The 27,970-nt window shown below is 41.8% G+C and overlaps 1 protein-coding gene across 1 annotated transcript in view; it reads right to left on the minus strand.

The window, feature by feature from the left end:
* SLC22A3 (solute carrier family 22 member 3) overlaps positions 1-27,970 on the minus strand; it is a 662,601-nt gene that overhangs the window by 620,297 nt on the left and 14,334 nt on the right. Inside the window, exons 2-5 of the mRNA XM_049765464.1 lie at positions 12,256-12,359; positions 7,527-7,681; positions 4,885-5,053; positions 4,151-4,268 (exon numbers count right to left, since the gene is read on the minus strand). Coding sequence (XP_049621421.1) covers positions 4,151-4,268; positions 4,885-5,053; positions 7,527-7,681; positions 12,256-12,359 — 546 coding nt within the window. The remainder of the gene's footprint in view (positions 1-4,150; positions 4,269-4,884; positions 5,054-7,526; positions 7,682-12,255; positions 12,360-27,970) is intronic.

Here is a 27,970-nt window from a genome sequence, read left to right on the forward strand (position 1 = left end):
GGAACAAATACAATATGTGATCTGTGGGCTGTAGTTTAAGACCACTGAGGTAGACAGACTTCAACCAGTTCACTTTTAAGGTAAAAAGACCGGCCACTTGTGAAGTGTCTTATGGAAAATAAATTTGACCAAGTCTTATATCCAACTCCCAATGTACAGGAAGTATCAAAGACTAAGGTAACATTAAAGGATCTGAGGGGACAGAGTAAGTAAAATGTAGATAACAGAAAATTCTCTTTCTTTCTCTCTCCTTCCTTCCTTCCTTCCTTCCTTCCTTTCTTTTTCTTTCTTTCTTTCTTTCTTTTTCTTTCTTTCTTTCTCTTTCTTTCTTTCTCTCTCTTGTTCTTCCTTCCTTCCTTCCTTCTTTGCCACACCCAAGGACACTCAGGGGTTACTCCTGGCTATGTACTCAGAAATTGCTCCTGACTTGGGGGACCATATGGGACACTGGGGGATGGAACCATGGTCTGTCCATCCTAGGTTAGCCCATGCAATGCAAACGCCCTACCACTTGTGCCACCGTTTTGGTCCCAACAGCAGAAAATTCTATAGGAATAAAACATCCAGTGGAAACTGGATGGTACAGAAGTTAAGGCATTGGCCCTGCATCCTATTTACCTTCATTTAAATCCCTATGTTGGGGCACCCTAACTTAAACATCTAGAAGAAACTCTGTAGCAGCAGCCATCAGTGAGAATAGTTTGATTAGTCTATCTTGATAAGAAATAGACCCTCTCCCTAATAACCCAAATTAAGACATAGCATTGCTCTTTCTGGTGCTCCTGCCATTTGGGAGTGGTTCTCCTCCAATCAACTTTTGCTTTCTGCTACTTTGTACTGGGTTCAATATACTCAGTTTTCAGCATCATTGAACAAGAATTCAGGAACACACTTTGCCACATAGTAGAGACCCATTTGTGTGTCATGTGGGGGAATTCATCCAGGATAAGTATCTCTCACCTTCTTGGAAAATAGCATGTGTCTTTACTAGACCTAGGCATCTTTGGGGATACCTTGTCCAATAATCCTTTTGAAAGAACTGAAATGTGCTTATTGCGGTGACCATTTTTCAAGAAGGAGGAGAGGACTTATCTTGAACTCTTCTTATGTGGTCGTTTTCCACTTTGGAAGAAGAAAGTCACTTCTGAGATGTCCTTTTCCTTTCTGACATCCAGAAGGGCAACTCGGCTTCTCTCACCTCTCTAATGGGCCCTGAGACTTGTTCATGGAGCCTTCTTTCCCCTTCTTTCTTTTCATACATTTCTGAATCCTCCATACTGACTCCTCATATCTGCAAGCTTGCTATTTTCTCCCCCACATAGCCAAGGCTTAGCTGTCCCCCTGGAAAAAGACCTGCTGAGTCTGCCTAGGACTGAAGAAATAAAAAGGCAGATCTGCTTCCAACACAGCTGGTTAGAATGTCTTCCTTTGACTTAATAGTTAATAAACATGAGGGTTGAGTGAGATCTGTTTCCCTTTAAGTCAGAATTCTAAAGGTGAAACTTTTACCGGCTAGTGTGTTAATTACCCACATGTCCATCAAATGATCCTAAAACAGGGACACTGAGGAGATCAGAGGACTATTACTAGGAGGTGAGCCTGGATAAAATGAAGCATGGTTGAGACTGCCAGTAAACACAGCTCTATCTAGTAGCCCAGACCCCATGCTCCCTGCCACAGGAATTGGGGAGATGAGGAAATAAAGGACACTTTGCTTGACTCATAAGAAGAGATGGGGAAACTGGAGACATTATCCCATTGCCTTCACAATGAAAAACAAACCACTGAGAATTAGAATGTTTGGGATGCATTTGTGGCTTTTGAGAAAAAGTTTCAATCACTTCCACGCATCCCTCTATATCTGCTTTTGTGTCGCCACAAACCCAAGTCACTAATGGCTCCCCACGAATTGCCCATCAACTGATAACTATTTGGTCACACTTCAATCTGGCTGGCTGGGTACCAATAGGGCTTTTCTTTGATCTGTTTCCAAAAGCGTAGAATCTGATATGAGGATGAGGAAACAGATAAAGTCCGAAGTACTAACCAGTCAACAAGGCCAACTTTGCCCTGGGGATATTCTCTTTTCCCAGATCTGCAGGGGCAGTTCCCGGCCCAACACATTCAAAACACAGAGAAACAACTAGAGCAAGTCACTCAATTGCCAGTGTGTGTATCTGTCTCTGTGTGTTTTCAGACACTTCCATGTTCCTTCTCAGGACTTCTATTAGTGTGCAACTAAGAAATCTCCAGGTGGGTTCTAATCAAAACTAGACATGGTCAGATTTGAGTGTCTTAATCTGAAGATCCTACTGGGGGAAAAAAATCAAAGTGGTATTTCTGACATCTGCTGTCTCCTCTCAGCAGCATTTGCATATGTAGGAGCACTATTTCTGTTTTGGTCTAGAACTCAGTTTTCTGTTTGAAATTTGTGTTTACAATTCGGTTTTGACTCACATAAGTTTAGTATGTGCCTATGTTTGGAATTCTGCTTTTGTTATGTTTGAAATCGGTTTTGTTCTTTGTTTCATTTGGGGGAAATTCCATTTTAATGGTGTCTATATTCTAGAAAGTTGGTCTACTTTTAGCTACGAATTCATAAGTACAAAGGAAATAATTTTCAGTTATAGCATTGCTTGGCTGTGTACATGCTAGAATTCGAGGCGAGACCATCCAAAACTTATCTTAAATGAATATTTCTCTAATTCTCAGAACTATTTGTATCAAAGAGCTGGTAAAAGGGATAAATGCCTTATGTCCAGGCTTCTATGTTGTTGCATAACAAGGCTCCTCTAAAAAGGAATTCTGACTCCTCCCCTCCAAGAGTGAAACCTGGAAGGAAAAAATTAAAAGGAGAGAAAACTTATGGAATTTGTTACTCCTCTTACTTCTGCCCTGTGCCTCTGTCAGCTTAGCACTGCCACCTCTGGCAGCCACCAATACTGCCTCTACCTTCCCTCATGCTGCCTGCAGCTGAGAAGTGTCCCATCGTCTCACATTACTTGCAGTTTTGAAATTAGGAATTTGATGTTGGGCCTATCCTGTGGTGCTCAGGGGTTACTCATGGCCATGCACTCAGGAATCACTCCAAGCAGACTTGGGAAGCCTTAGGAAATGCTGAGGATCGAATCTAGATCGGCACTGTGCAAGCCAAATACCCTATCCGCTGTGCCATTGTTCCAGCACCAAGAGACTGATATTTTAAGGATTAAAAGTTCTAAGTGTTATATGAAACCAAAATGAATAAAAAATAATAAATTAACAGTCTCAGGAGAGCAAAAATAAATATTTATGATGAGCAGGGGCATGCAAACGAAAACATTTTGTTAGAAGAATTTCTGTCTCAAGAAAACATTGGTCATTTCCCAAAGGGTAGAACAAGAAATGGCAGAAAGATAGAGAAAACAAAGGATCTTTGGTCTTCAAAGGAAATAAACACAGACGATCAAGATTTTGTTCCTCTCCTCTAAATAGTGCATTTTCAAAAGTTGCTTTTAAGTAAAACTTAAAGTATACTCTAAGTTTTACTTATAGCAATACTTTATAGTAATACTTTATATTAAATAAATTATAGTAACTAAATCCAATATAGTAAATCATTACTATCAAGTAATACTTTGACTTTCAAAGTATTCAAATAGAGCTGCACAGATGACTAAATAGAGCAAAAGTTCTATATTAAATAAAAACCTTTAAAGTTTGAGGAAAATCATATTCTAACTTCTTATCACACACACAGCTGGGCAAAAATAAAGGCCACAAACCTTGAATTGGCAATTTGATTTCCACAAAAGCCCATGTAGAAATTAAGAAAAGTATGGAGAGTAGAGTCATTTTAAATTAAAACAGCAGAGAATCATCCTTGACATTTAGCGTTCATTGGGAATGATCAGGCAAATGAAGAAAAATATCTGTAAAATTGTGCAGTGCTGAGGTACTCCTCCCCCAGTGCTCAAGATCTCCAAAGATCTTGTGGGACCAAGTGGGAGGTGGGAGCAAGCAACTTGAAATGGGAGGGATGTGGCAGACCTGTACTATTTTAGTTCATGTCACCAGAGCTTTCATATTCTTAGAGCCCTGACTTAGAGCTCACAAGAGCCGAAGTTTGTGGGTTTTGACATAATGGTTATACTAGTAATGAATTAGTTACCTGTGAGTAATGTGGGGAGAGGTATTTCCCATTGCATTTGGCGATGCGCCTCAGAACTTGTAATGCTTTATCCCCTTTCTTCTGGGTGACCAGCCACCGGGGAGACTCAGGAACCACCCTGGTGAGAAAGGAGGGTGCCTTTAAACTGTACTGAGAAAACCCAAAACTTAAACACTTGTGATTTGAGTTTCTCTCAAAATCTGGATCTTAATAAAATTAACATTACATTATTCTTGCAAGAGCAGACTATCTTAGAAGAGTGCACTTAATTACATAGAGGAATAGATTTGGGATTTAATGAGCATGTAAGTAAAGGTAAAATCTGTGATTAATGTCAACAATTTATCGTTGCTTTAGAGTTAAACTGGATGATTAAAACTTCCCAATAAGAATAAAATGCATACACATGTAGATTTCTGATGACTTAATTTTTAGATGTTATGAAAATCCAAATGATGTTAATTTGCTTCATGGAACATCCAGAGAAGCAAATCCATTTTATTGCACTTAATTTGCATGTGAACCCTCAGATCTGGTATGTTGCCTTTGGAGAGTTGACAGAGTAGACAGACATAATGCACGGTACTCATTAGAATTTTTCTCATCTCTGAATATTTTCAGAGTCCATCACCACTCTGGAGATGTTAGCAATCTCTGTTGGATTGAAAACACTGATTTTTTTTCTTTCTGCAGAATAAATATAATAAAGGTGACAATGACCAAAATCACATTACCAGTAATACAGGAGGAAGAGAAAGTTGGGCATTGTGATGGCTAGTTGGATGCCTTGCCAGTTAGGAATAAAGTAGGCGATTCCCGGAAGGATGATGATGCCAAGGGTGAAGAACATCTGAATGACTATGCCCACAATCCTCCTCTGCTTAGAGCCCACTATTTCTGTCACTGCAGGAAAGCAAACACAGAGATTAGGAGTATGGGATCCTTTCCAAAAGAATGAAAGGAGCAGAGATGCTCAACTTGCCACCTGGCTCAGTACTATTAGAATTGTGGGGACTGGTCATCCTGAAATGAGGAGTCTCTGTGCCCATCTCTCTGCTTCCAGAAACAAACAGTCGCCAAACTACCTCAGTACCCCCAGTCTTTGTATTTCTGGGTTGAGTTGGGAGATAAAAACACAGGCCTAAGCAGCTCCTGTTAGGAGTTCTAGTGATGCTCATGGATTTGTCTGTAATGATCCCAACAGAAATGTAACCAGTTACATTTCAGCACTGGTTTCATCACTAAGGTTTTTGTTTTGTTTTGGTTTGTCGTTGGTTTTTGGATCACACTTGGCAGTGCTCAGGGGTTACTCCTGGGTCTGAATTCAGAAATCACTCCTGTTAGGATTGGTGAACCATATGGGTTGCCAGGGATCAAGTCCAGGTAGGCCATGTGCAAGGCAAAAGCTCTCCCTGTTGTACTATCATCCGGCTCCTCACTAGGTCTTGATCTTTACAAATGTGCAAATCACTGTGTCTTGAGTAACTTCCTTCTGGACATGAGACTGAGATAACATCTTTCATGATCAAAGGGCTTCTCACCAGTCCATCACTGAGGAAATAACCAACTCAAGCACCAACTTTTCAAATCTATCCACACTTGTGTTTTTCTTTTTAAGAGTTCCAGCCAAGGATCACCAATAGCTAATAGCACCCACAGAAATGGTGTCCACAGGGGATGCTGCCCATAAGATGCCATGGAGCACTTTAGAGTTCAGGAAAAAGATGTTTCTGCATTTTCTTGACTCCTTACTGAGGTTACCATGTTGCTGCATGGCTATCCTGACCCTATCATGGGAATAGAGACATCAGCACAGCCAGGAATTCCTAAATGAATAGAGCAAAGAATAGAGGAAATTTTTTGTTCTTCAATCACCTGAAGCTATGAACAATAACAAAAGATTCATGATTAAACTGAATTTGAAGACTGTGCATGGTAAAAAAAAAAAATTCCCCGAATCTATGCAAAAAAAAAAAATAGAATTTAAGGGGCCAGAGCTGTGGCGCAGTGGTAGGTCATTTGCCTTGCACGTGGCTGACCTGAGATGGACTGTGGTTCGATCCCCCGGTGTCCCATATGGTCCCCCAAGTAAGCAATTTCTGAGCACATAGCCAGGAGTAACCCCTGAGCATCAATGCATGTGGCCCAAAAACCAAAAATAATAATAATAATAATAATAATTTAAGAAATGAAGTCTAAGAATATAGAAAAACAGCCTCAAATTACAACAAAGAATGCACACAAAATGTTTGACAAACATTTCAAAAAGCTATTGATATCTTGGTTTTTGAGCCACACCGGGAGATGATCAGGGGTTACTCCTTACTCTGCACTCAGGAATCACTCTTGGTGCTATCAGGGTAATATATGGAATTCAGGGATGGAACCTGTCTGTGTCAGCTGTAGACTGACCTATTGCTCTAGCCCAGAGTTACTGTAGTCTTTATAAAATTCATTCAAGAAGTAAGCCAGAAAAGGATAAATACCAGATAATATCATTTATATGTGGTATTTAGAATAACTGCATGAAGGAATGCAATGGTTTAGATGAAGCTTGTCAAGAATACTCTTGGCCCCAAAGTATAGTGAGAAGAAGAAGTAAATTGGAGGAGAAGAAAGGCAAATGTGAAATAAGGAGGGACTGGGGCCAAGGAGACTCAGGTGCATTGGTGGTAAGAAAAGACAGAACTGGGGCCGGAGCAATAGCAAAGTGGTAGGGCATTTGCCTTGCACATGACTGACTCAGGACAGACCTTGGTTCTATCCCTGGAGTCCCATATTGTCCCCCAAGCCAGGAGCAATTTCTGAGGGCATAGCCAGGAGTAACCCCTGAGCATCATTGTGTGTGGACCCCTAAAAAAAAAAAGACAGAACTAAATATCCAAGTCAGTCAACAACAATAAAATCATAAAATCCAAACTTTAACAACCAAACTTAAAAATGGGTCTGTGATGATGGCAGGCTGGGATGGGTGGTGGTGGCATGTGATGAACTCTGGGAACATAGGTGGAAGGAGGTGGTGGTAGGATTGGTGCTGAAACACTGTATGTCTAAAACCCAACAATAAATATCTGTAAATCACAATGGTTTGAATAAAAATTAAAAAGAATTTAAATACTTTTATTTCAAGGAAAACAAAGTAAAAATGTGGAAAAGCAGTATAGCACTAATGGGCATGGGGTCACCCCAAAAATTTGGTGATAGTTCATATCCGGTTCCTAAAGTGGCATTTCAGTCCTGGCCCAGCACCCTCGGGTTTGGCTAGGTTGGTGGTGACCACACAGCATTCCCACCAATTCTCCAACCAAGAGGGTGCCCCAACTCTAATTCTCATGGGAACCAGGCCTGATCACCCCCTTACCAATCACATGCTTACCAATCACATAGCATGTAATCCATGTCCCCTTCCCAAATACGCCCTGCAGGAAGCGGAAGATGACGAACACTGGGAAGTTGGGAGCGAAGGCCACCACCACGCCTGTGACACCGACCCCAAAACAGGAGATTAAATAGATGATGATCCTGCCGTACCTTGGGGTAGAGAGAAATCAAAGTCACCATTTGTGGTGGAGCCTCTTGAAGCCCCATGAAAGGATCCCAGAAATGCAGACTGGCTGGAGAGCAGAACCAGGGCAAAGTAGAAGAAACCCAATGTGTAAAGCATGGCACTTCCCAGTGCCAATTGTCCTCTTCACATCAGTCTCTCTGACAGCAGGCCCTGGGCACCCTTACAGTTGGGGAGGGTCAGCGGTCAAGAGAGATGGCAGTAGAAATCACAGTGCCAAAGTTGGATTTCTAGACCTGCACATCCACCATACTGTGCTTAGATCGTGGGTTTATTTTTGCTTTGTATGTGGGGTTTTGTTTGCTTGTTTTTTTTGGACCACACCTGATGGCTTTCAAGGGTTACTCCTGGCTCTGCACTCAGAAATCACTCCTGGCAGGCTCAAGGGCCCTTATGCTAGGAATTAAAACCAGGTTGGCAGCATGTGCTGCAAATGCCCTCTTCACTGTGCTATTGCTCTGGCCCCATTGCTCATGGGGCTTGATTCTCTTGTTCAATAGGAACCTGCAGAGAATTCCTCAAGACACAAACACAGAGGCCAGAGGGAAATCAGGCTCCAAATGCAGGAGACCCGGTTCAAGCTCCAGTAGCACAGGTCCCTTGAGCACTGCCAGAACATAACAAGAAGTTGTCCTTAAATGCACCCTTCATCTTTCCATCCATCTACCTCCATCCAGCCCCATCCAAGGGATGTTATGCAACATTCTGACGCCCTAAGGTGAATTAGAACCCTGGATCAAGACAGCATGGTGAGATTCCTGTTGTGTTTAATTTTGCCTCTTTTCAGCTGGAGTGACCCTTGGGCCACCTAGGGCCACGTGGAGCCACTTTCAAAGATGGCCAAGACCCCTTCTGAGGGCAGAAGGGCCAGTGAAACAAGGGAAAAAAATCTTGGATCACCCCCATCCTAGGCTCAGGACTGAGATTTTTTTTTTGCAAAAAGTCCTATTCCAGAAACCTCAGCCTCCTCAGAGATTGATGGAGAGTCCTAATTGGAAATGGACTAGAAAAAAGACTGAATTCTGATTTATGAACTTCAGCCTGAATATGGATTTCTATTTGGAAATTTTGGACTCTCAGCTTGGACCACTTTGAACTCTGGACACCCAGATGCACCCAGCAGAGAAGCTGCGGCGGCTGAGGCGGCAAGACCTTCTTCCAGAATACCGCCTGGAGGCGAGAAGAAGCAGCTGCAATCAGGGAAAAGCACCGGACTGCTCCCTCCTCCTGGCGCGGGGCCACTTTTGCTGCGACCCTGAGGCGGGGAGGGGGGGGCGGGGGGGTAGCTGGGCGGGAGAGAGTTAACCGGCTGCAGCTGAGCACCCCACCAGGCGAAGGCAGCCCATGCAGCTCCAGCCCAGACCCATCTGAGGAGCCTGGGACTCCATGGAAGTGAAGCCATGTGGTGAGCGGCCCTGAGAAGCCCAGCGTCTGGACAACTGGTGTTGGTGATGGGATAAATGTCCACAGACTTTTCACGTTTGGACAGTTTGGTGGTGGTATAAAAATTAAAAACCAAGGGGAAATAACAGTGATGCCCAACTGAAAAATCTGATTTAGAACCGCCTGCATCTAACTTTGATCTAAGTCATTCTCTTGCTGATTTCAATGTGCTTAATAGTTTTCCATAATTAATGTTCCCAATTGCATAATGTTTTACTGTGTATTTTGATGTAGTAGCCTGTTTTCAAAATGTATGTTCTGTTCTTGTACTTGCATTAAGGGAAAGGTTAATAGGAACAAAGTTCCAATGAAAAATGTTTGGTTAAAAAGCATTAAGAAAACTAGGAACAAGGAAGTTTCAGAATAGTGCTTGGTTAAATAAGTATTAAGAAAATTTTAAGTTACAGGTGTATTTTGCAGAAAAGTTATGTTTATGAAAAAGGCTGATATGCTAGTTACACCTTAAACTTTATTGCTATGGGAATATTACCTGCATTGGGCTAAAGGCGGAAGCCAGGAAAACAGGACAACATTTGCTCTTTGCTTTCTTTTGTTTTAAGAAAGGGGCAGAATGTTAGCCCATCCCCCATTCTTCCTGTAACCTTACCTGCTATTAAGACCTGCCCATTTTGGGGAGGGGTCTTTGGTAGGTAACAAAAGGTTTGGCCTGAAGAGCAGAAGGGGATTTGAGAGGAATGGGAGGATGGGTTGAGAGAGGAGGGAGCTGGAGGAGAGATGGCTGAAAGACAAGGTATAATGCAGGGCTGAATAGGGATCCAGCGTAAAAGGTTATGAGAGGCCACATACATGTTGGCCAGGGCATGAATAAAGCTAATGTTTCCTGAAACCTGTCTGTGGACCATTTTCCTCGCTGCTCCAGACCCAATGGCTGGAAGGGGTTGGAGACACATGGCCTGGGCTGGAAGACAAAGACCTCTCACCCTCCATATCACCATCACCTCCATCCAGCCCTATTCAAGGGCTTTTATTCTACATTATTGGTGTTGACCAAAAAGTCAAAACAAATAGCCCTATAGTCATGCCTATAGTTCTTTGCCTCTGCCTGAAGTGTTGCTTTGGCTTATCCACATGTTCACGCTCCTCCTTCCTTCATGGAAGCTCCTTGTTTTGTTGTTTCTGAGCCTTTCCCTCAAGGACTTTGAGGAGCAGCTCAGTGCACACTCCAAAAGATACAACAGCAAGGTCTTTCCCACTATCTTTGAGGCAAGTTTTGAATGCCCTCTGTAATACTGTTCTCAAACTGACTGACAGACAGAGCCTCTATAATGCTATTTGTTCCAGGGGATCCTCTAGTGATTGTTTCAAGATTCTCCTTGAGACTGAAAACTTTGGAGACACCGCACACCAGAGATGGGGAAGGACAGCACAAAGAGGGGAAACATCCCCCAATGATTAGTGATTCCTAATCAGGCTTGACTCTGGGCCATCCCTCCTCCCTCACAGAGAGAGAGATCTGGTTAAAGAAGATAATAAAAGCAATAAACCAGCACTGTGTTGCTCCTAAGCCCTATTTATTCTTATATTCTCCCTGGTATCTCACCTACCCCAGGCTATTCCTCTTCTATATCCTGCTATACTTCAGGTATCCCAATTCCTCTTGTTCAAGTATTATTGGAATGGAATAAAGGATTTCTGGTTATCAGTCTGACACCCATTCTCTCCTGGTCATGAACTAGGGGTAAGGTCCTGGCCCCTGAGGAGAAGAAGGAGGTTGATTTTTGCTAGTGACAGGGTCACACAGGCAAGTACCTGACCTCCCAAAATTTAGAACACCTCCTAAGTTCCTATGTTGCAGGTGAAGTAGACATGCCTGAGAAAAAGCATAGACTGTTTATTCAAGGAAGCACATATGGACTATGTCCAAGGCTTACTCTTGGCTCTGGATTCAGGGATCACTCATGGTGGGCTTGAGGGACCACATAAAAAGGAAAGGAAGACAGGCAGAAAGCAGATCCCTGAATCGTGGCCACAGAGAGGACTAAGGGCTATCGGGACTGAGGAGGGGAGAGGCTGGAACAGCAAGGAAGGATAGAGAGGACTGAGGGGAAAAAATCAGACACAGGATCAAGAAGAGATAGAGGGAAATGGAGTGTAAGAATAACTGGGGGAAAAGGAAAGATGGAGGGGACAAAAAGGGGGGACAAAGGTGCAACCAACCCATCTAGAAGTCCTGGAAGGTTCCATGCATTGGTCACATGACTGGGAATTTCAATGAGTCAAAAAGCCAGCTCACTTGCTCTTGATTTTGGGTCCCTAAGAGATGCCCTTAGTACTGTCCAATGCACACAAGTCTCCCAGATTGACCAGAGCAATGATACAGGCCAAAGCTTTCCTAGTCCCATGCTAAGAAAATAATAACCAAATTCTCAGTGTTTAGAGAAATGCTTGGGCCCACCAGCAGCCACCTCAGAGCTGCTGGATAAAGAATTGTGGGTGGGATGGACTGGAACACATCTGGGTGAACACACTGAAGATGTCGCCAATGAATGCTAGATCTGCTATAGCATAAAGAAAAAATGCTGTCTGGGAAAAATTTAAAAGAAAACTTTGTAGAATAAAACATAAGGATTTCTGGGGCCAGAGCAATAGCAGAACAGGTAGGGGTTTGCCTTGCATGTGACCAGCACAAGTTTGATCCCCAGCATTCCCATATGATCCCCCAAACCTGCCACAAGTGATTTCTGAGTGCAGAGCCAGGAATAACCTCTGAAAGCTGCTGGATGTGGCCCCAAAACAACAACCACAAAATAAAAAGATTTCTTTTTTTATTTTAATTAAGTGAAAGAGCGTTGTAATGGGTCAACCTTACACAGCTTTCCTCACCCTCATCTCCAAACAGTGTAGAATACAAGGAATTAATTCCAGACTCTTTCCAGCAGCACCCTGCATAAGATAATAGCCTTGGAGTCTTTGCTCCAAGACTGGCCCTGTGGTAGAGGAGGAGTTATCCACCCCAACCTGAACATAGGAACTCAGGTGGCTTCTGCACGTGGCAGGTGATTTTGCTCATTGTGAACAAACAACATGTCTAGGTGTGTATGGACATGCAGCATCAGGATGGCCCTTTTGTGCATACCTGTCAGCAGCATAGCCCAGCGTGAAGGCACCCGTGAAGAAGCCAAGGTTGAGGATGGCTTGACTGAGGTCCAGCAGCCAGGCATGGACACACACGAGATCAAACTGTGGAGAAAGAAGCCATGTGAGAGACTACAGCCATGCCTGCCCTTAGCACACCAGGGCTCCTACACCCCAGAGGTCTTGAACATGTTATCTCCAGCACTGCAACATGTGTTCATTAAACCACACTCAAGGGTAAGCCACGAGTGGCCCACACCAGTAGTCATGTGTTAAAAAGTATGGTAGATAGAAGCCTTAAATCCACTCTTCAAACATCATACCAGCACAGTTTCACATTGTTATGTGCCTGTTTCTTTCTTTTATTGTTATTAATTACGTTTTTTAACACTATGGTTACAAGGCTGCTCATAATACAGTAGGGTGTTTTCCCCAGAGATGCAAAGTTATTCATGATTGATTTTTCTTCATGCAATGTCAAAGCCCTTCACCAGTGCCTATTTCCCACCACCAGTGTCTCCAATATTCTTCTGCTCTCCCCACTGACTATGAGGCAGACAGTTTCTTCTTCTTCTTCTTTTTTTTTTTTTTTTGGTTTTTGGGTCACACTCAGCAGTGCTCAGAGGTTACTCCTGGCTCTACACTCAGAAATTGCTCCTGGCAGGCTCAAGGGACCACATGTGATGCCAGGATTCAAACCACCATCCTTCTGCATGCAAGGCAAATGCCCTACCTCCATGCTATCTCCCCGGCCCCAGACAGTTTCTCTCTCTCTCTCTCTCTCTCTCTCTCTCTCTCTCTCTCTCTCTCTCTCTCTCTCTCTCTCTCTCTCTCTGTCTCTCTCTCTGTCTCTCTCTGTCTCTCTCTGTCTCTCTGTCACACACACACACACCCTTCCCCCCTTTTAGACATTGTGGCTTGCAAAATGTTTACTGAAGGAGTATCATGTTTATCATTTTATCTTCTTTCAGCACCCAGTTCTTGTCTAGAATGATCATTTCCAGCTCTCATTGTATTGTCATAGTGGTCCCTTCTCTGTTCTAACTGTACTCTCCTGCTATTTGTGCAAAGCTTCATACCATGTACTGGTCCTCCTGGCCCTTGTTATTGTCTCTGAATATTTAGGAGTTTCCGTAGTATAGTAGCTATGTGCCTGTTTTCTCAGTCACTCTCAAAAGTGGCCTGTGAGGGAGGCCATTTCCAGTATCACATAAATACTGATGTTTCAAAAGTCATATTGCCCCGTCTATTCTTCACCCATACCAAATTATTTTCCTGTCAACTGCAGACCAAAAAAACACCTTCTAGACTCAAAAATAGAGTTGACCACAAGAAAAACTCACTTAGAGCCTTCTCTGGAAATCTACCTTCTATAAAGTGAAGAAACAGAAAGCCTCCCCATGTCACCCCAAATAGGAATTTCCCAGGGAAACAGCATTATCATGGTCTGAAATCTGACATCAATCTTTTGTTCTCTTCTAATTATTCTTCTACCTGCCTCTACATAATATGTTATGTAGAGGGCATTTTCTTTGGTTTTATGCTCTACATGGTGATTAATGGTCAATTGATTATGTTTATAGTTTTTTGAAATAATTTTTATTGTGACCAAAAGTGGATAACAAATCTATCACAGTAATATTTGAGGTACATAGTGACAATTGGTCAGAGCCATTCCCACCACTAGGGTTGTCCTCCCTCCATCCCTTTTCCCAGCATGTGTCCCATATCTCCCTCCTTCACCCCTGGACTGCTAGTGTAACTGTTTCCCTCTGTGTATAGCTTGTTGTAGATGGGGTATCAATTCTGTTGTTGACTTTGGGTTTGGTGTTTAAGCCTGATAATTTTTTTTATTTCTACTCAATGTTCATATAGCTGTTTGGTCCTGGTACCATTTGTTTTTATTTTCCCCCTCAATTCATGAGGCAGAACAAAATGATTCAAGTTGTGTGGTTCTGCTCTGAGAAGACAAAAAGAAAGAAAGAAAGAAAGAAAGAAAGAAAGAAAGAAAGAAAGAAAGAAAGAAAGAAAGAAAGAAAGAAAGAAAGAAAGAAAGAAAGAAAGAAAGAAAGAAAGAAAGAAAGAAAGAAAGAAAGAAAGAAAGAAAGAAAGAAAGAAAGAAAGAAAGAAAGAAAGAAAGAAAGAGAAAAATATAACATAAAAACAACAAACAGTAAAAAAAAAAAGACAGTAACTACCAAAAAATGCACCCAGCAACAACAACAAAAAAAAATAAATACAAATCACCATTTTTGTGTAGACATGTTATGATATATGTTACATTATCTTTTCAAATATGCATGATAAACTAATTAGCTTAATCCCCTCCACCAAGAGCAAATGCAGCCTCTTTTGCAGCCGCCCCTCACCCTCCTTCTGGGTTCCAGTGCCATTACTGAGACCCCCTTCTTTCCATCAGTCCTCCTTTTCCCAAATCAAGTTCATTTCAATTTATATCAAATATACCTCGAGCCACATTCCATATAAACAATTCAATAGATCACTTTCTTAAACACTCGATACTTCAGCATTCCAAACTACTAGAGCAAAGATCAATGGGGAAGCTAAGAAAGACATCTACACTGGGGGGTATGGAGAGAATTCCTGGCAAATCTCCAAGTTCACCCAAATGCTTGAACCTTATAAATGAGGACCTAAAGTCAACACTTAATGGTTTAACAATGGAAATTAAGGAGTTACTAACCTGTGAAATTAAGAAATATAGATGAATAATTCAACCAATTCAAAGAAAAATTCTTTCAGAAATGAAAGAATTTATACAAATGAAATTGAATTAACTATAAAAACATGTTAGCAAGGGGCAGGCAAGGTGGCGCTAGAGGTAAGGTGTCTGCCTTGCAAGCGCTAGCCAAGGAAGGACCGCGGTTCAATCCCCCAGCGTCCCATATGGTCTCCCCAAGCCAGGGACGATTTCTGAGCGCTTAGCCAGGAGTAACCCCTAAGCATCAAACGGGTGTGGCCCAAAAAAACAAAAACAAAAAAAATGTTAGCAAGCCATAATAATAGAATTATAAAGATGGAGAATTGCATAGATGAAATTGAAGATGAATTACAAACCAGCAGTGATAAAGAAGTCAAAAAAGAAAGAAGAGACAAAGTTCTGGAGGAAAATGTATGGTACTTAATGAACAAAGACAAGAGAAATAATTTCCTTATTATAGGAATACCAGAAAGGGAAGATTATGGGAACGGGTAATAACAAATAGTGAGGAGATAATAGCGGGGAACTTCCCCATCCATGGCAAAGTGGTGTCTCTACAAATCCAAGAGACAAAAACAGTGCCAAACAAAACAGACCATAACAGAACAACACCAAGACATTTAGTAATCCAGACATTTAGTAATCCAAATGGCCAAAAGAAAGAGAGAGAGAAACAATTTGTCTACCTTAGAGCAAGGCAGGGATGGAGGGGTGAAGGGTGGTAGGGAAGGTAGGTAGGTGAAGGGTGGAAGGGTGGGAGAGAGAGAAAGAGAGAGAGAGAGAGAGAGAGAGAGAGAGAGAGAGAGAGATGAACTCTTTAAAGCAGTAAGGGAAAAGAAATCCTCAAGTGTAAAGAAAAAAACATAAAAATCAAACAAGATTTTCCATTTGAAACAATCTAGGCAAGAAAAGAGTAGAATGACATATTCAAACTACTGAAGGAAAGAAACTTTCGACTTGGGGGCCGGGAGGTGGCGCTAAAGGTAAGGTGCCTGCGCTAGCCTTGGACGGACCGCGGTTCGATCCCCCGGTGTCCCATATGGTCCCCCAAGCCAGGAGCAACTTCTGAGCACATAGCCAGGAGTAACCCCTGAGCGTTACTGGGTGTGGCCCAAAAACCAAAAAAAAAAAAAAAAAAAAAAAAAAAAAAAAAAAAAAAAGAAACTTTCGACCTAAAGTCCATTACCCAGAAAACTTTCATTTACATGGAAGGGAGAATTAAAAAATATTCTTGGACAAAAAACAACTTGCAATATTTGCGCTAACCAAACCTACCCTAAACGAACTACTCAAAGAACAATTACACAAACCAAACCCCCAATTTTTGTTCGTTTAGAGGAATATTGAAACATTTTTCGGGATATACTCGGTGTATAAGACGACCCCTGATTTTCGGTTGACTTTTTTTTTTGTTTCAAAAGTTGTCTTATGCGCTGGAAAATACAGTATCTTAATTTTACTATTAACTATTAACTCCCTGATCTTTCTTTCTTTTTGGTTTTTGGGCCCCACCCAGTTACTCTTGGCTATGCACTCAGAAATCACTCCTGGCTTAAGGGACCATACGGGAAGCCAGGGAATCAAACCACAGACTGTCCTAGGCTAGTATGGGCAAGGCAGATGCATTATAAAATGCATTATAAAATACTGCTGGGAGCAATGTCACTGCTCCAGACCCATCCTCGATCTTTCTGTCCACAGTGGTACTTGGAGATATAGGTTGATCACCCCCAGTTCTACATTGCAATGTATTAGACTCAGAAGATAGGGCTCATTATGATAATGTCACGATCAAAATTCTAATCTTTTCATTTTCTACTTGATTATGCCTGGAATATAATATAATGTTTATATCCACAGATAGCAATGGAATATGCAACTGCATGCCATAAACTCCTGTTACTGAGTTCATCATTGAATATTCTATTGTAATCTATTTTCAGTTGTAGGTAGTTTATCATTATACCATAATGCTCATGATTTTAGTTTGCTTTTAGAAAAGAAACTGGAGGCTCATGACCCTCTTAGACTATTCTTCATAGTGTAGATTCTTTTTACAATGCTCATTACCTTATCGCTTAAAGTTTGTCTCACCAATGATGTTTGGCCTAGAAAATGGAAAACATCTCCATCTGACTTTAAGGCTTTACATTTGGGGGGCACACCTGGTGATGCTCAAGGGCTACTCCTAGTTTTGTGCTCAGAAATTGCTCCTGGCTTGGGGGACCATATGGGATACTGGGGGATTGAACTGCGGTCCTTCCTAGGTTTGCACATGCAAGGCAGATGCCTTACCGCTTGCACCACTGCTCCAGCTCCCAGACTTTACGTTTTTTTAAGCGTTCTGACCCATTCCACCTGGGTCAGCTTTTCAATGGTAATGCATGATTGATCCTCAGTGTCTATGTGCGTGCATGAATGTATGTGTTGTCTAATGTCTGTCTGTAATATACATAATGTCTGCCTATGTTGTATATAACTCCTCCCTCCCCCCTTACCACTTACAAATCCTTTTATAGCCCTTCATTCTTTCACCCCAGACCTGTTATTTCCCCCCATTTAACCCTTTTTACCCTGAGAAGTTCTTAACTCCTTGGGAACAGGAACATTTCTCCCAATCCCAGTCAGCTGTCAACTAGCTCCCAAAGCCTGCCTTGCCTCAGCCTGAGAAGAAGCTACCATTGCTGCTGCTGTTGATTTACTCTCAGCCCACCTCTATTTTTGCCCACCTCCCTTCACTATGGACTGTTGCTGGCTACCAAATTCAGTTTCTAAGAAGCCCCCAGTTTGAGTACATCTCCTGATATGTGACTGCTAGGAGCCATTTTTCAGCCTCCTCAAGACCATGTCGCAGGCTGAAGCTGAGCTCTAGATTTACCCCTCCCAGACTATTTCAAAAGACTTAAAGGGGCATGTATATCTCCTTCAAATATTTCTTTAGATGTATTTCCTTAATAGGTATACTTCTTATTGTCTATGTTCTTATGTAGCAGCAGTTTTCCCCCATTCCTTTATTTGGATCTATTTAGTAAGAAATTTTAGTAGATAAGTCCCTCTTGTGCTCCAAGTTCTTATCAAGTAGGGATAGGAACACATAACTTTTATATTGCAGTGAGGCCTTATACCCTAAACACTTGTTATAGTGCCTAGTCTTAGGCTCCAGAAGATCAGAATTGGCCATTCACTGCTGAACGTTGGATCCCATCTATATAACCAGCATGGTTTTCTATACTAGCACCAAGGATCGGTCTTCTATGAATGATGGCCCTAATGTTGCCCTGGTATAGACTTGCTCCAGAATGGGTTCAGATGGCATCCTGACAACTTGGTAACAGCAACAATTTGCTTTTAGGGCAGGGTTCCCTGCATTGTCACCTAATGGTGAGATGAAATCAGAAGACACTCCATGTCACCCTGACTTCGACATAGGATCAATACAAAAACCAGGATCTCTAACGATAGAAACCTGACCACTATAACTGTGAGTGCGAAGAACTTTTACTGGGGCCACAGAGAAAGACTTTAGGGTTAAACAACTTAGAATGCCTGAAGTCTGTAGTTGGTCTTATGCCAGGATGCTTCATGGGTAAGATCTCCTTGTTTTTAGACCAAAGGTTTTTCCTCTCCCCCATATTTTGCCGTGCCTATGCAAAAAACAAACACACACCTTTTTTTATTGGATTTTTAAAATCTCCTATCTTTAAATTGGTAATCCTGCCTTTTTCATAGAACCTTGGGACATAGATTAGTTTATCACATATTCCCGCATATTTTTATAAAACTAAGAAGAAAGAATGGAAGAAAGGCTGGGGGACAGGGGCCAAGTGGTCTCAGATGCATTGGTGGGGAAATAAGGACAGGACTAAATATCCAAGCCAAAGTTAACAATAAGAGAATCTAGGGACCTAAACTTAAACATTCTAAACTTAAAGGGGCCTGTTATACTGGCAGGACAGGGGGCAAAGGGTGGTGGCATAGGATGTACTCTTAGGCCATTGGAGAAAGGAACTTGACATTAGTGATGAGAAGGATCCTGGCTTATTGTATATCTCAAATTCAACTATGAAGGATTCTTTTGATCATAATTGTTTCAATAAAATAAAATATTTAAAATATTCATAATAAATTAATCAAAAATACAATATTAAAAGACATTGTCCAATGAAACTGTTTTTAATTGAATGTCAATCTATTAATATAGTTTATTATACATATGTTTATTAAAATATATACATCATTAATTTACTTAATGTACTTTTGTGGGTGGTTGATTAAATCTAGAAATTGGCATTTAGTTAAATAAAATTTTTCTGTGATAATAAGGCTTTGTTAGAGTTTTTTCTGATTATGTTATAAATACAGTTATTTTCAGATCCTAATTGGGAAAAGCATAAGTTAGAATAAACTCAAAAAGAGCTTTGTCTCCATGAGTAAAATTGTGTTAGAAATGTACCTTCTCTGATAAAAGCCTGGGGTTTTCCAATTCATGGCATCTGCAGATGAAAATTGTTTATTACTGGAACCATTTAGAGTTCCACATCAATTCAATTCCTGTTTTTCATTTTATTCAATTACACAAGCCAAGAAATCTTGTCTGAAAGAAGAAATTAATGGGAATGAAGTGTTTTATTATAGACCTGTTGCTCAATTTTTTTATTTCCTCTTAGTTATGTGTCAAGATTCAGAGTAATTGCTCATCATAGTTACTTGAACTTTTCAATTCACCAACATGCCACTGAGTTCCCCAAATCCTGGAGTCAGGAAAGAAACAGAAACTAGCAGACAGAGAAACTGGTCGATCATGTCATCAGTCATTTGTTCTCTTAATTCTTTGTCAAATGCCATATGCAATGTTGTAGTTTATACCACTGTTTGCTGTTCAAGCCCCAGGTGAAAGCAGGTACTGAAAAGGGCCAAGATTGTGCCTTCAATGAATGCACATTCCTAGGCAGATTTTCTTTGCACACATCCAAACTGATTTCCTGGCACCTTTTCCTGCCCTCCGTTACTGGCTCATCTCCACACACCTCCAAATTCTGGCTCACTCCAGTTTGAGAACTGATGTTTCTTGAATGTGAATGATATTTCGCAGACCCAGTTGTCACAGCTGCAGGCAGCTGAAAGCTGTTTAGAAGCACCAGGTACAAGAGGCAATCGGGTTGACTGTTAAGCAAGTGTGAACCAAACCCTGGAGTCATGGTGAGTACAGAGCTCACTGTGAGGCTGTGTGTGTGTGTGTGTGTGTGCGCGCGCACGCGCGTGAGTGCATATGTGTGTGTGTGTGTGTGTGTGTGTGTGAGAGAGAGAGAGAGAGAGAGAGAGAGAGAGAGAGAGAGAGAGATCAGAATTGAAACTGGCTCAGGGATCATAGGAGGCAGAGGAATAACTGTGCTGCTAAGCATTGAACCCAGGTCTGCAATATGCAAGGCAAACAGCTTCTCCACTATACTATTTCTCTGGCCCCTCCACATTTAATTTCAAAGGGAGTTTATTTCATTTAATACATGAGCTGACCCCATTGGCCAGTAAGGATCAGCTTTCTCCTCCTTCTGGTGCATTTAGGGACGGAGGATGCTGCCCCCAACTCATGACCAGAAAAGAACAGGTCCCAAGTTGAACACCAGAGACATTTCTAAGGAGGCTTATATCGAACTAGCAGAGAAACTGGGATATCTGAGGCTAAAGGTAGGTGATGCACTGGGGAGAGGATAAGCATGAACACTGGGGCTTTGGAATGACCCTTGAGCAAAAGTGTTGATAAGTATTATCTCTTTTTTTTTTTTTTTTTTTTTTGTGATTCTGGCAAAATATTTGCCTTTTTTTTTTAATTTCTTTTTTTATTTTAATTATGACAACAAAGATGTAAAGAAGAGGACATGTTAAAGTTACAGTGGAAGCCCAATCACCCATAAACAGAATTCTCGGTAGTCCCATCGATATCCCAGCCTTGAACTTTCAGCCAAAGAGCATTAATAAAAACAAAACTGAACCCATGTACAATACAATTCCTTGTCCCTCAAATCCCCAGTTGTAGTACATACTATTTCTTAGCAGCACACAATATAATCTAAAGACATTATACTTATGTAGCTCCTTACACATTGAGGGCAAAGCACATTTCTCTAGTTCCATGTACATACAAACTAGTTTAAGTTAACCTCGAAAGTTTTAGTGGCTTGTTTTTCTTAAGAATTAGAGTCAAGGGAACATAGTAAAAAATGGTATTAATGTGGCATTTGTTTGCATAGGCCCATCAAAACATAAGGGACATGGAAAGACAAATTATGGTCTAAATACAAGGAGACCCTAACCCTGAAGTTTCCTGGCACAGGACTGACTCTAGGCTCCAGGCGAATTAGTTTGTCCAATTCGAGTCATCGTCGGTAGTGGCGATACACCTCCATTCCTCACATAGTCTCTGTTGTTGGTATCATGCTTCTGTATTAAAGATCCTGGAGTCTGCATATCCCATATTGCAGTCAGGATGGTGCATAGCTTCCTCTCGTTTCACCTCACACTTAAGGGGCACTAGAGAGAACCATGTCCTATAGAGCAGGTCATTGATGTTGTCAAGTCTTCTCAGTGTAAATGGAAGTCTCTTTTTAGGGGGTCAATGACAGACCCTTGATAGTGTCTTTCCTGGTAGAAGACTGCTTCCAGCTGTTGCTGTAAAAGACCTTGGATGTTTCGTAGATAGCTTGCCTGGTTCCGGCGTGAATGGAGGATGCCCATTCTTCTGATGCCTGTGCCAGATCATTATATCAATGTTCAGGGTGTAAGGTACATTGTACTGAGATTTATTAGATAAGAACTTATCTGTATGTATGGTGTTTTCCCATTTTAATGTGTCTATGCAAACAAGGATCAATGCCATGGGGTGTTATTGGTGCATCTGGAGGCAATAGGAAGAAGACCAGCAATTTCCATGACATAGTTCAATCATAGGCATCAAACTGAGGGACAGTTCCACCAACAATCCTTACTGTACAGCTTACAAAGAATAGACAAGATGAAAAGTGAATAGAAAGATCATGGTAGAAGAATATATAGAGAGTTACATCAGTTAAAGAAAATACCCATTAAAAATTCAAAAGATATATGTGTTCAATTTGTGTCCTTCTAAATAGTTCTCTGATTTGTTAGATATACTGTATGTCTTAGGTCAGAGATTAGAACTATGTGTTACTGAAGTTAAGAAGGGTAAATCTGGGGTAGTGATGGTTGGAAGGAGCAAATATTCGCGGGGGGGTGCTAGCCCCCGCACGGTTTGCAAAATGTAGACTGGTATGAAATTACCAGTGACAGACTGAGTATAGCTGAGCAGCTATCTGTCACCCACCAGATCGAACTCTACCCCCTAAGCCCCACCCTAGGCCAGTGTCCCGGCCCGGCCTGGGAGTGGGGAAAACCCAGGGTGCCCCGTCAGCTCCTCCCAGAAACCCACCTGGAGATCCGGAGGAATGGGGGAGAGGGAGGTCGGGTGACCCAAGTCCGGGCCCCCCTGACCCTAGGCCGGACAAAAAGGCCGCTGGCCCGTGGGGGGCCTGCCAGCTGCCCGTCCGGGCCGGCTGAAAATCCTGCTCCGGGAAGGGAGAGAAACCCTCCCAAGCCCGAAGCTCAGGGACTGGAGCCCCACCCTAGGCCAGTGTCCCGGCCCGGCCTGGGAGTGGGGAAAACCCAGGGTGCCCCGTCAGCTCCTCCCAGAAACCCACCTGGAGATCCGGAGGAATGGGGGAGAGGGAGGTCGGGTGACCCAAGTCCGGGCCCCCCTGACCCTAGGCTGGACAAAAAGGCCGCTGGCCCATGGGGGGCCTGCCAGCTGCCCGACCGGGCCGGCTGAAAATCCTGCTCCGGGAAGGGAGAGAAACCCTCCCAAGCCCGAAGCTCAGGGACTGGAGCCCCACCCTAGGCCAGTGTCCCGGCCCGGCCTGGGAGTGGGGAAAAGTATTATCTCTTTTAACTAGAACTCTCATAGGGAGAGGGGATGGCCTGGATTAGGAATCACTGATCATGGAAGTTCGTGCCCCTCTTTGTGCTTTCCTTCCCCATCTCTGGTATGATGATGTTTCTGAAACTTTCAGCTCAAGGAGAATCCCTGTAAAGATTTCTCTATGGGATCTACCTGGAACAAATAGCTTCATAGGGTTTCTGCCTACCAGGAAGTTCTGGACAGCATTACAGAGGGGATCCAACAAACATATATGTTTGAGAAATCATTCAGTCAATTGACAGGTAAACTTTTTTTAAAAAGTTTTTAAAAGCCGGCTATGTGCTCAGAAATCACTCCTGGCTTGGGGGACCATATGGGACGCGAGAGATCAAACCGATGAGGTCCGTCCTAGGTTAGTGCATGCAAGGCAGACACCTTACTGCTTGCAGCACCGCTCTGGCCCCGAGGTATTTCCTTTAAAAAAAAAAAGTGTACCAATGCAGTACTGGTGTATGCTGGGACATTCACTGGTAATTTTTTTCCTCATTGATCTCCATTTTAAAAACTGCGCGGGGGCGCTATATATTGAAAAGAAAAATGAGAGTATGGACTCTCAGGCTGGGAAGAGACCAGTACTCTTTTTCTACTTGTTTACTCTCAGCAGCCTCTTGGCCTCTTTCTTCCTTCGTTGTGTAATTGTGGTTGCTACCATACTAGGTTTCTGATTAGTTCTCACTCAAATGCATTTCCCTACAATGGAACTGTGGGGAATCATTTTGCAGACTCCAGAAGGCTAAATCACAGACCACAGGGGTGTCCAGGATTCAGCACCCTCCTCCCGACTATCTCTAATGACATAAAAGAGACATGCATATCTCCTTTGAATATTGTAGATATATTCCCTCAATCGCTATAGCTATTATTGAATATCCTCTTAAATGGTGATAATTGTGTCCACTGTCTTATGTCAGATTGTTTTTTTCCCCACTTTTTATCTTTTTTTCTCTTTGTGACCTGTTCAATAAGGAATTTTGGTGAAAGACTCTCTCAGTTTAATGCTTATATTTGAACTAAGTCATGAGGATTGCTGGACTTGTTCTTGCTAACGCCACTTGGCATTATTCCTTGTTTACATAGGCACATTAAAATGGAAAATACTATACATACAAATAAGTTCTTATCTAATAGAGATAAGAACACACAAATCTTGTAGTGCAATGGGGCCTTACACCCTGAACATTGACATAATGACCTGGCACAGGCCTCAGAAGAATGGGCATTCTCCATTCACCCCGGAACCAGGGTGAATGAAACATCCAAAGTTGTCTATTACATCACCTGGAAGCAATCCTCTACCAGGGAAGACCATACCGCTGCTCAGACATCGATCTACTTAAAAGAGTCTTTCCTTAACACTGAGAAGACTTAACAACAACAATGACCTGCTTTTTGAACAGGGCTTTCAGCATTGCACTTTAATTGTGAGTGGAAATTAGAGGATGCTCCACACCATCCTGACTTCAATGTAGGATATACAGATTCCAGGATCTTCAATACAGAAACATGATACCAACAACAGAGACTGTGTGAAAAATAAAACTAGTGGCACTACAGACAATGACCTAGGTTGGACAAACTAGTTTGCATGGAGCTTAGAGTTGGTCTTATGCCAGGAAACTTCAGGGGTAGGGTCTCCTTGTATTTAGGCCAAGGCTTTTCCTTCCCATGTCCCCCAAATTTTGGTGGGCCTATGCAAATGATAATTGCCACTCTAACACTGTTTTTACTGAGCTCCTTTGACTCTAAACCTTAAAAAACAAAAACCCACTTAAACTTTTGAGATTAACTTAACTAATATGCACGTGCATGGAAATATAAAAAACTACTATGCCTTCAAGTTTAAGGAGTTATATAAATTTTATGGCTTTAGATTGCTTGGTGTACCACTAAGAAATGTCATAATGTATACAATCTGGGGTCTTGAGGGACAAAGTAATTGTACATGGATTCGGTTTTATTTTTCTTAATGTTCTTTAACTGTAAGATCAAAATTAAGGTGTCAGCAGGGGGATTTCTTCTGAGAACTCTGTTTTTGGGTGATTGCCCTATCACTGTAACTTTACCTTGTCCTCTTTCTTTGCATCATTGCTCACATAATTAAAAATAAATAAGACCAACTACAGGCTCCGAGTACGTTAGTTGTCGAACCCCAAGGTCTTTATGATCCCAGGACAAGTTCTGCTTGGTGGCGATTGATGTACTCAGTCTTCTGTAATTAGAGATCTTGATTTTTGCACAGATCCTAGGATGATTAGTTGGTGAAACAGTTTTAGTTCCTTAATTTTATTATGTATAAAATAACTCTTTAATTTCTTGTCCACAGGAGTTCTTAGAGATATAGGTTGGATGCTTTAATTTAGTATTTCAGAGCTCTATCATATTAAACTCCAATTACAGTCTTCATTATGACAAGGTCTTGACAAAGTACTCCAATTTATTCATGTCCTTTTGATTACGTTTCCTATTAAATCAATGTCCACAGAGACCACCTAAATAGTTAACTGCATATCATAAACTTTTGTTATGGGCACTGTTCATTGAGTATGTTTCTGCAAGTTACTATTATCTCTTTTTCCAATTCAAGCTACATTATTATTATTATTATTATTGTTATTAGTAGTAGTAGTAGTAGTAGTATATAATGCCCATGCTGTCATTTTTCTTTCAGGACAGGAACCTTGATGCACAAGACATGGTAGACAATACTACATGGAGTAGACTCCTCTTATAGTGCTCATTACCATATTGCTTAGTACTCTAGACATAAAAACTATGTTTATCCTAAAATGATTCATGCACAAAATAACCCCAAAAGTTTTATTTCGCAAAGTTTACCTCCACCATTGGTGAAGTGCCTAGAAATTGGGATACTTTTCTTCCCAATGTGCAGGCCCCATTTTGTTTTTAAGTGCTATGACCCATCCCCTAAGGGTCAGGCCTCCAACTACAACCTACAAATAGGTTTCCAATGTCTGTCTATAAGTGGGTGTGAGTGGGTAGGTGGTAGACTCCTCTATGTTTGTCTAATCTGTATTGTACACAATTTCTGCCTAATTGTATATAGTCCCTATTATCCCTCCTCTCCCCCTCCCCCATTCACCACCTTAAAAAATCTCTTCTGGGGCCAGAGAGGTGGCACTAGAGGTAAGGTGTCTGCCTTGCAAGTACTAGCCAAGGAAGGACTGAGGTTCCATCCCCCGGCGTCCCATATGGTCCCCCCAAGCCAGGAACGATTTCTGAGCGCTTAGCCAGGAGTAATCCCTGAGCATCAAACGGGTGTGGCCCCCCCAAAAAAAACTCTTCTATCCTCTCACCCCCTCAACCCTGATCCATTTTTCTCCCTATTTAATCCTCTTTACCCTCAGCTCTTTACAACTCAGGAACCAGGGCCTTCCCCCTGCCCCTGGCTCCCAAAGTTAAAGCACACCCTCCCAACCATACCCTCCAATTTCCCATCTTTCACCCAGGCAAGAAGCTGCAGTCACTACACCGGCTGACTCATTCTATGAGGCCCTTTTTCTTCCCACCTCCCCTCTATATGTACTGTAGCTTGCTCCCAGCTCCAGCTTCAGAGGGGCCCCAGCTAAAAGACAAAACATGATCCATGACTGCTGCAAACCATTTCTCAAACTCCACAAGACTCTGATGTAGGAGAAAAATGTGCCCTGGATCTTATCCCCCCAAGACTATCTCAAACTTAATGGGGATGTCCATATTTTCTTTGTTTCTGTAGATGCATTTCCTTAATAGTTATAACTCTGAGTGATTATTTCCATATGTAGAGGTACTCTCCTCATTCGTGTGTGTGTGTGTGTGTGTGTGTGTGTATGTGTGTGTGCATGCGTGCACGCACTTGTTCTGGTTCTACTTAGTAGGGAAAAAAACCTCAGGTCAAAACCAGGACACAGAGACTTGTACAGCATGTTATTTTTATCCCCAAATGCATCAATTATAATATAATATAATATAAAATATAATATAATAATATAATAATATAATATAATATAATAAATATAATATAATACATATAATATAATATAATAATATAACATAACATAATAGGCATCATTCCTTTTTGCATAGACACACTAAAACAAGGAAATGTTATTTATATCTTATAGGGATCTTATCTAATAGGAATAAGAACCCATAAATTGGGCTGGGGAGAAAGCACAGGGTCTGCCTTGCATGCAGCAGACCTGGGACAGACGTGGGTTCAATTCCTAGCATCCCATATGGTCCCCTGAGCTTGCCAGGAGCAGTTTCTGAGTGCAGAGTCAGGAATAACCCCAGATTGCCACTGGTTGTGACCCAAATACAAAACAAAACAAAACAAAAAAGGACCCATAAATTTTATAATACAGGGACGCTTTCCACCCTGAACATTTGTCAGGGGACTTGACTTAGACCTCAATTGATAGCTCATTAACTGTCCAACCCTAAACCCCAGATTCCAACCTTAGAACTGGCACAGTTCCCTGCACCAGCACCAAGAACCAAACTCCCCCCGGAAAAGGCCCTAATACTGTCCTAACACCAACTTGCTCCAGGGTAGGTTCATATGATACCCTAATGACATGGATTTTCACCCACAGAGAAGGGCTGTTTTGGGCAGCAAACCAGTCTGATAAAAGACCACAAAAATAATTGGAATTATTTGTGGGATATTAAAAAATCTATTATGGTAATTGTTAGGATCTAGGATTTAGAATTAATTGTAAGGATATTAGGATCTAAGATTTAGAATTAACTATAACATAAATGTTGATGTTAGAATATGGTGTGCCTTTAGAGATAGCATTGCTTGGATCTGTACTCTGCTTGCTTAAGAAAGTTAGCTGCTATAAATCTGGTTTTGCTGTGAACCTAAGTGAGCCATGTTAGGTTGCAATTTTAAGGTATAAAGACTAGGCCCAGAACAGCCAGTTCCTGGAATAAGACCCTAGGGGTAAATGCCAGGAAATACATTCATATAAGGCTAAACAGCAGCTAATAGATGGTCAG

This window comes from Suncus etruscus, chromosome 18 (genome assembly GCF_024139225.1).
Source record: "Suncus etruscus isolate mSunEtr1 chromosome 18, mSunEtr1.pri.cur, whole genome shotgun sequence".
Classification (NCBI taxonomy): domain Eukaryota; kingdom Metazoa; phylum Chordata; class Mammalia; order Eulipotyphla; family Soricidae; genus Suncus; species Suncus etruscus.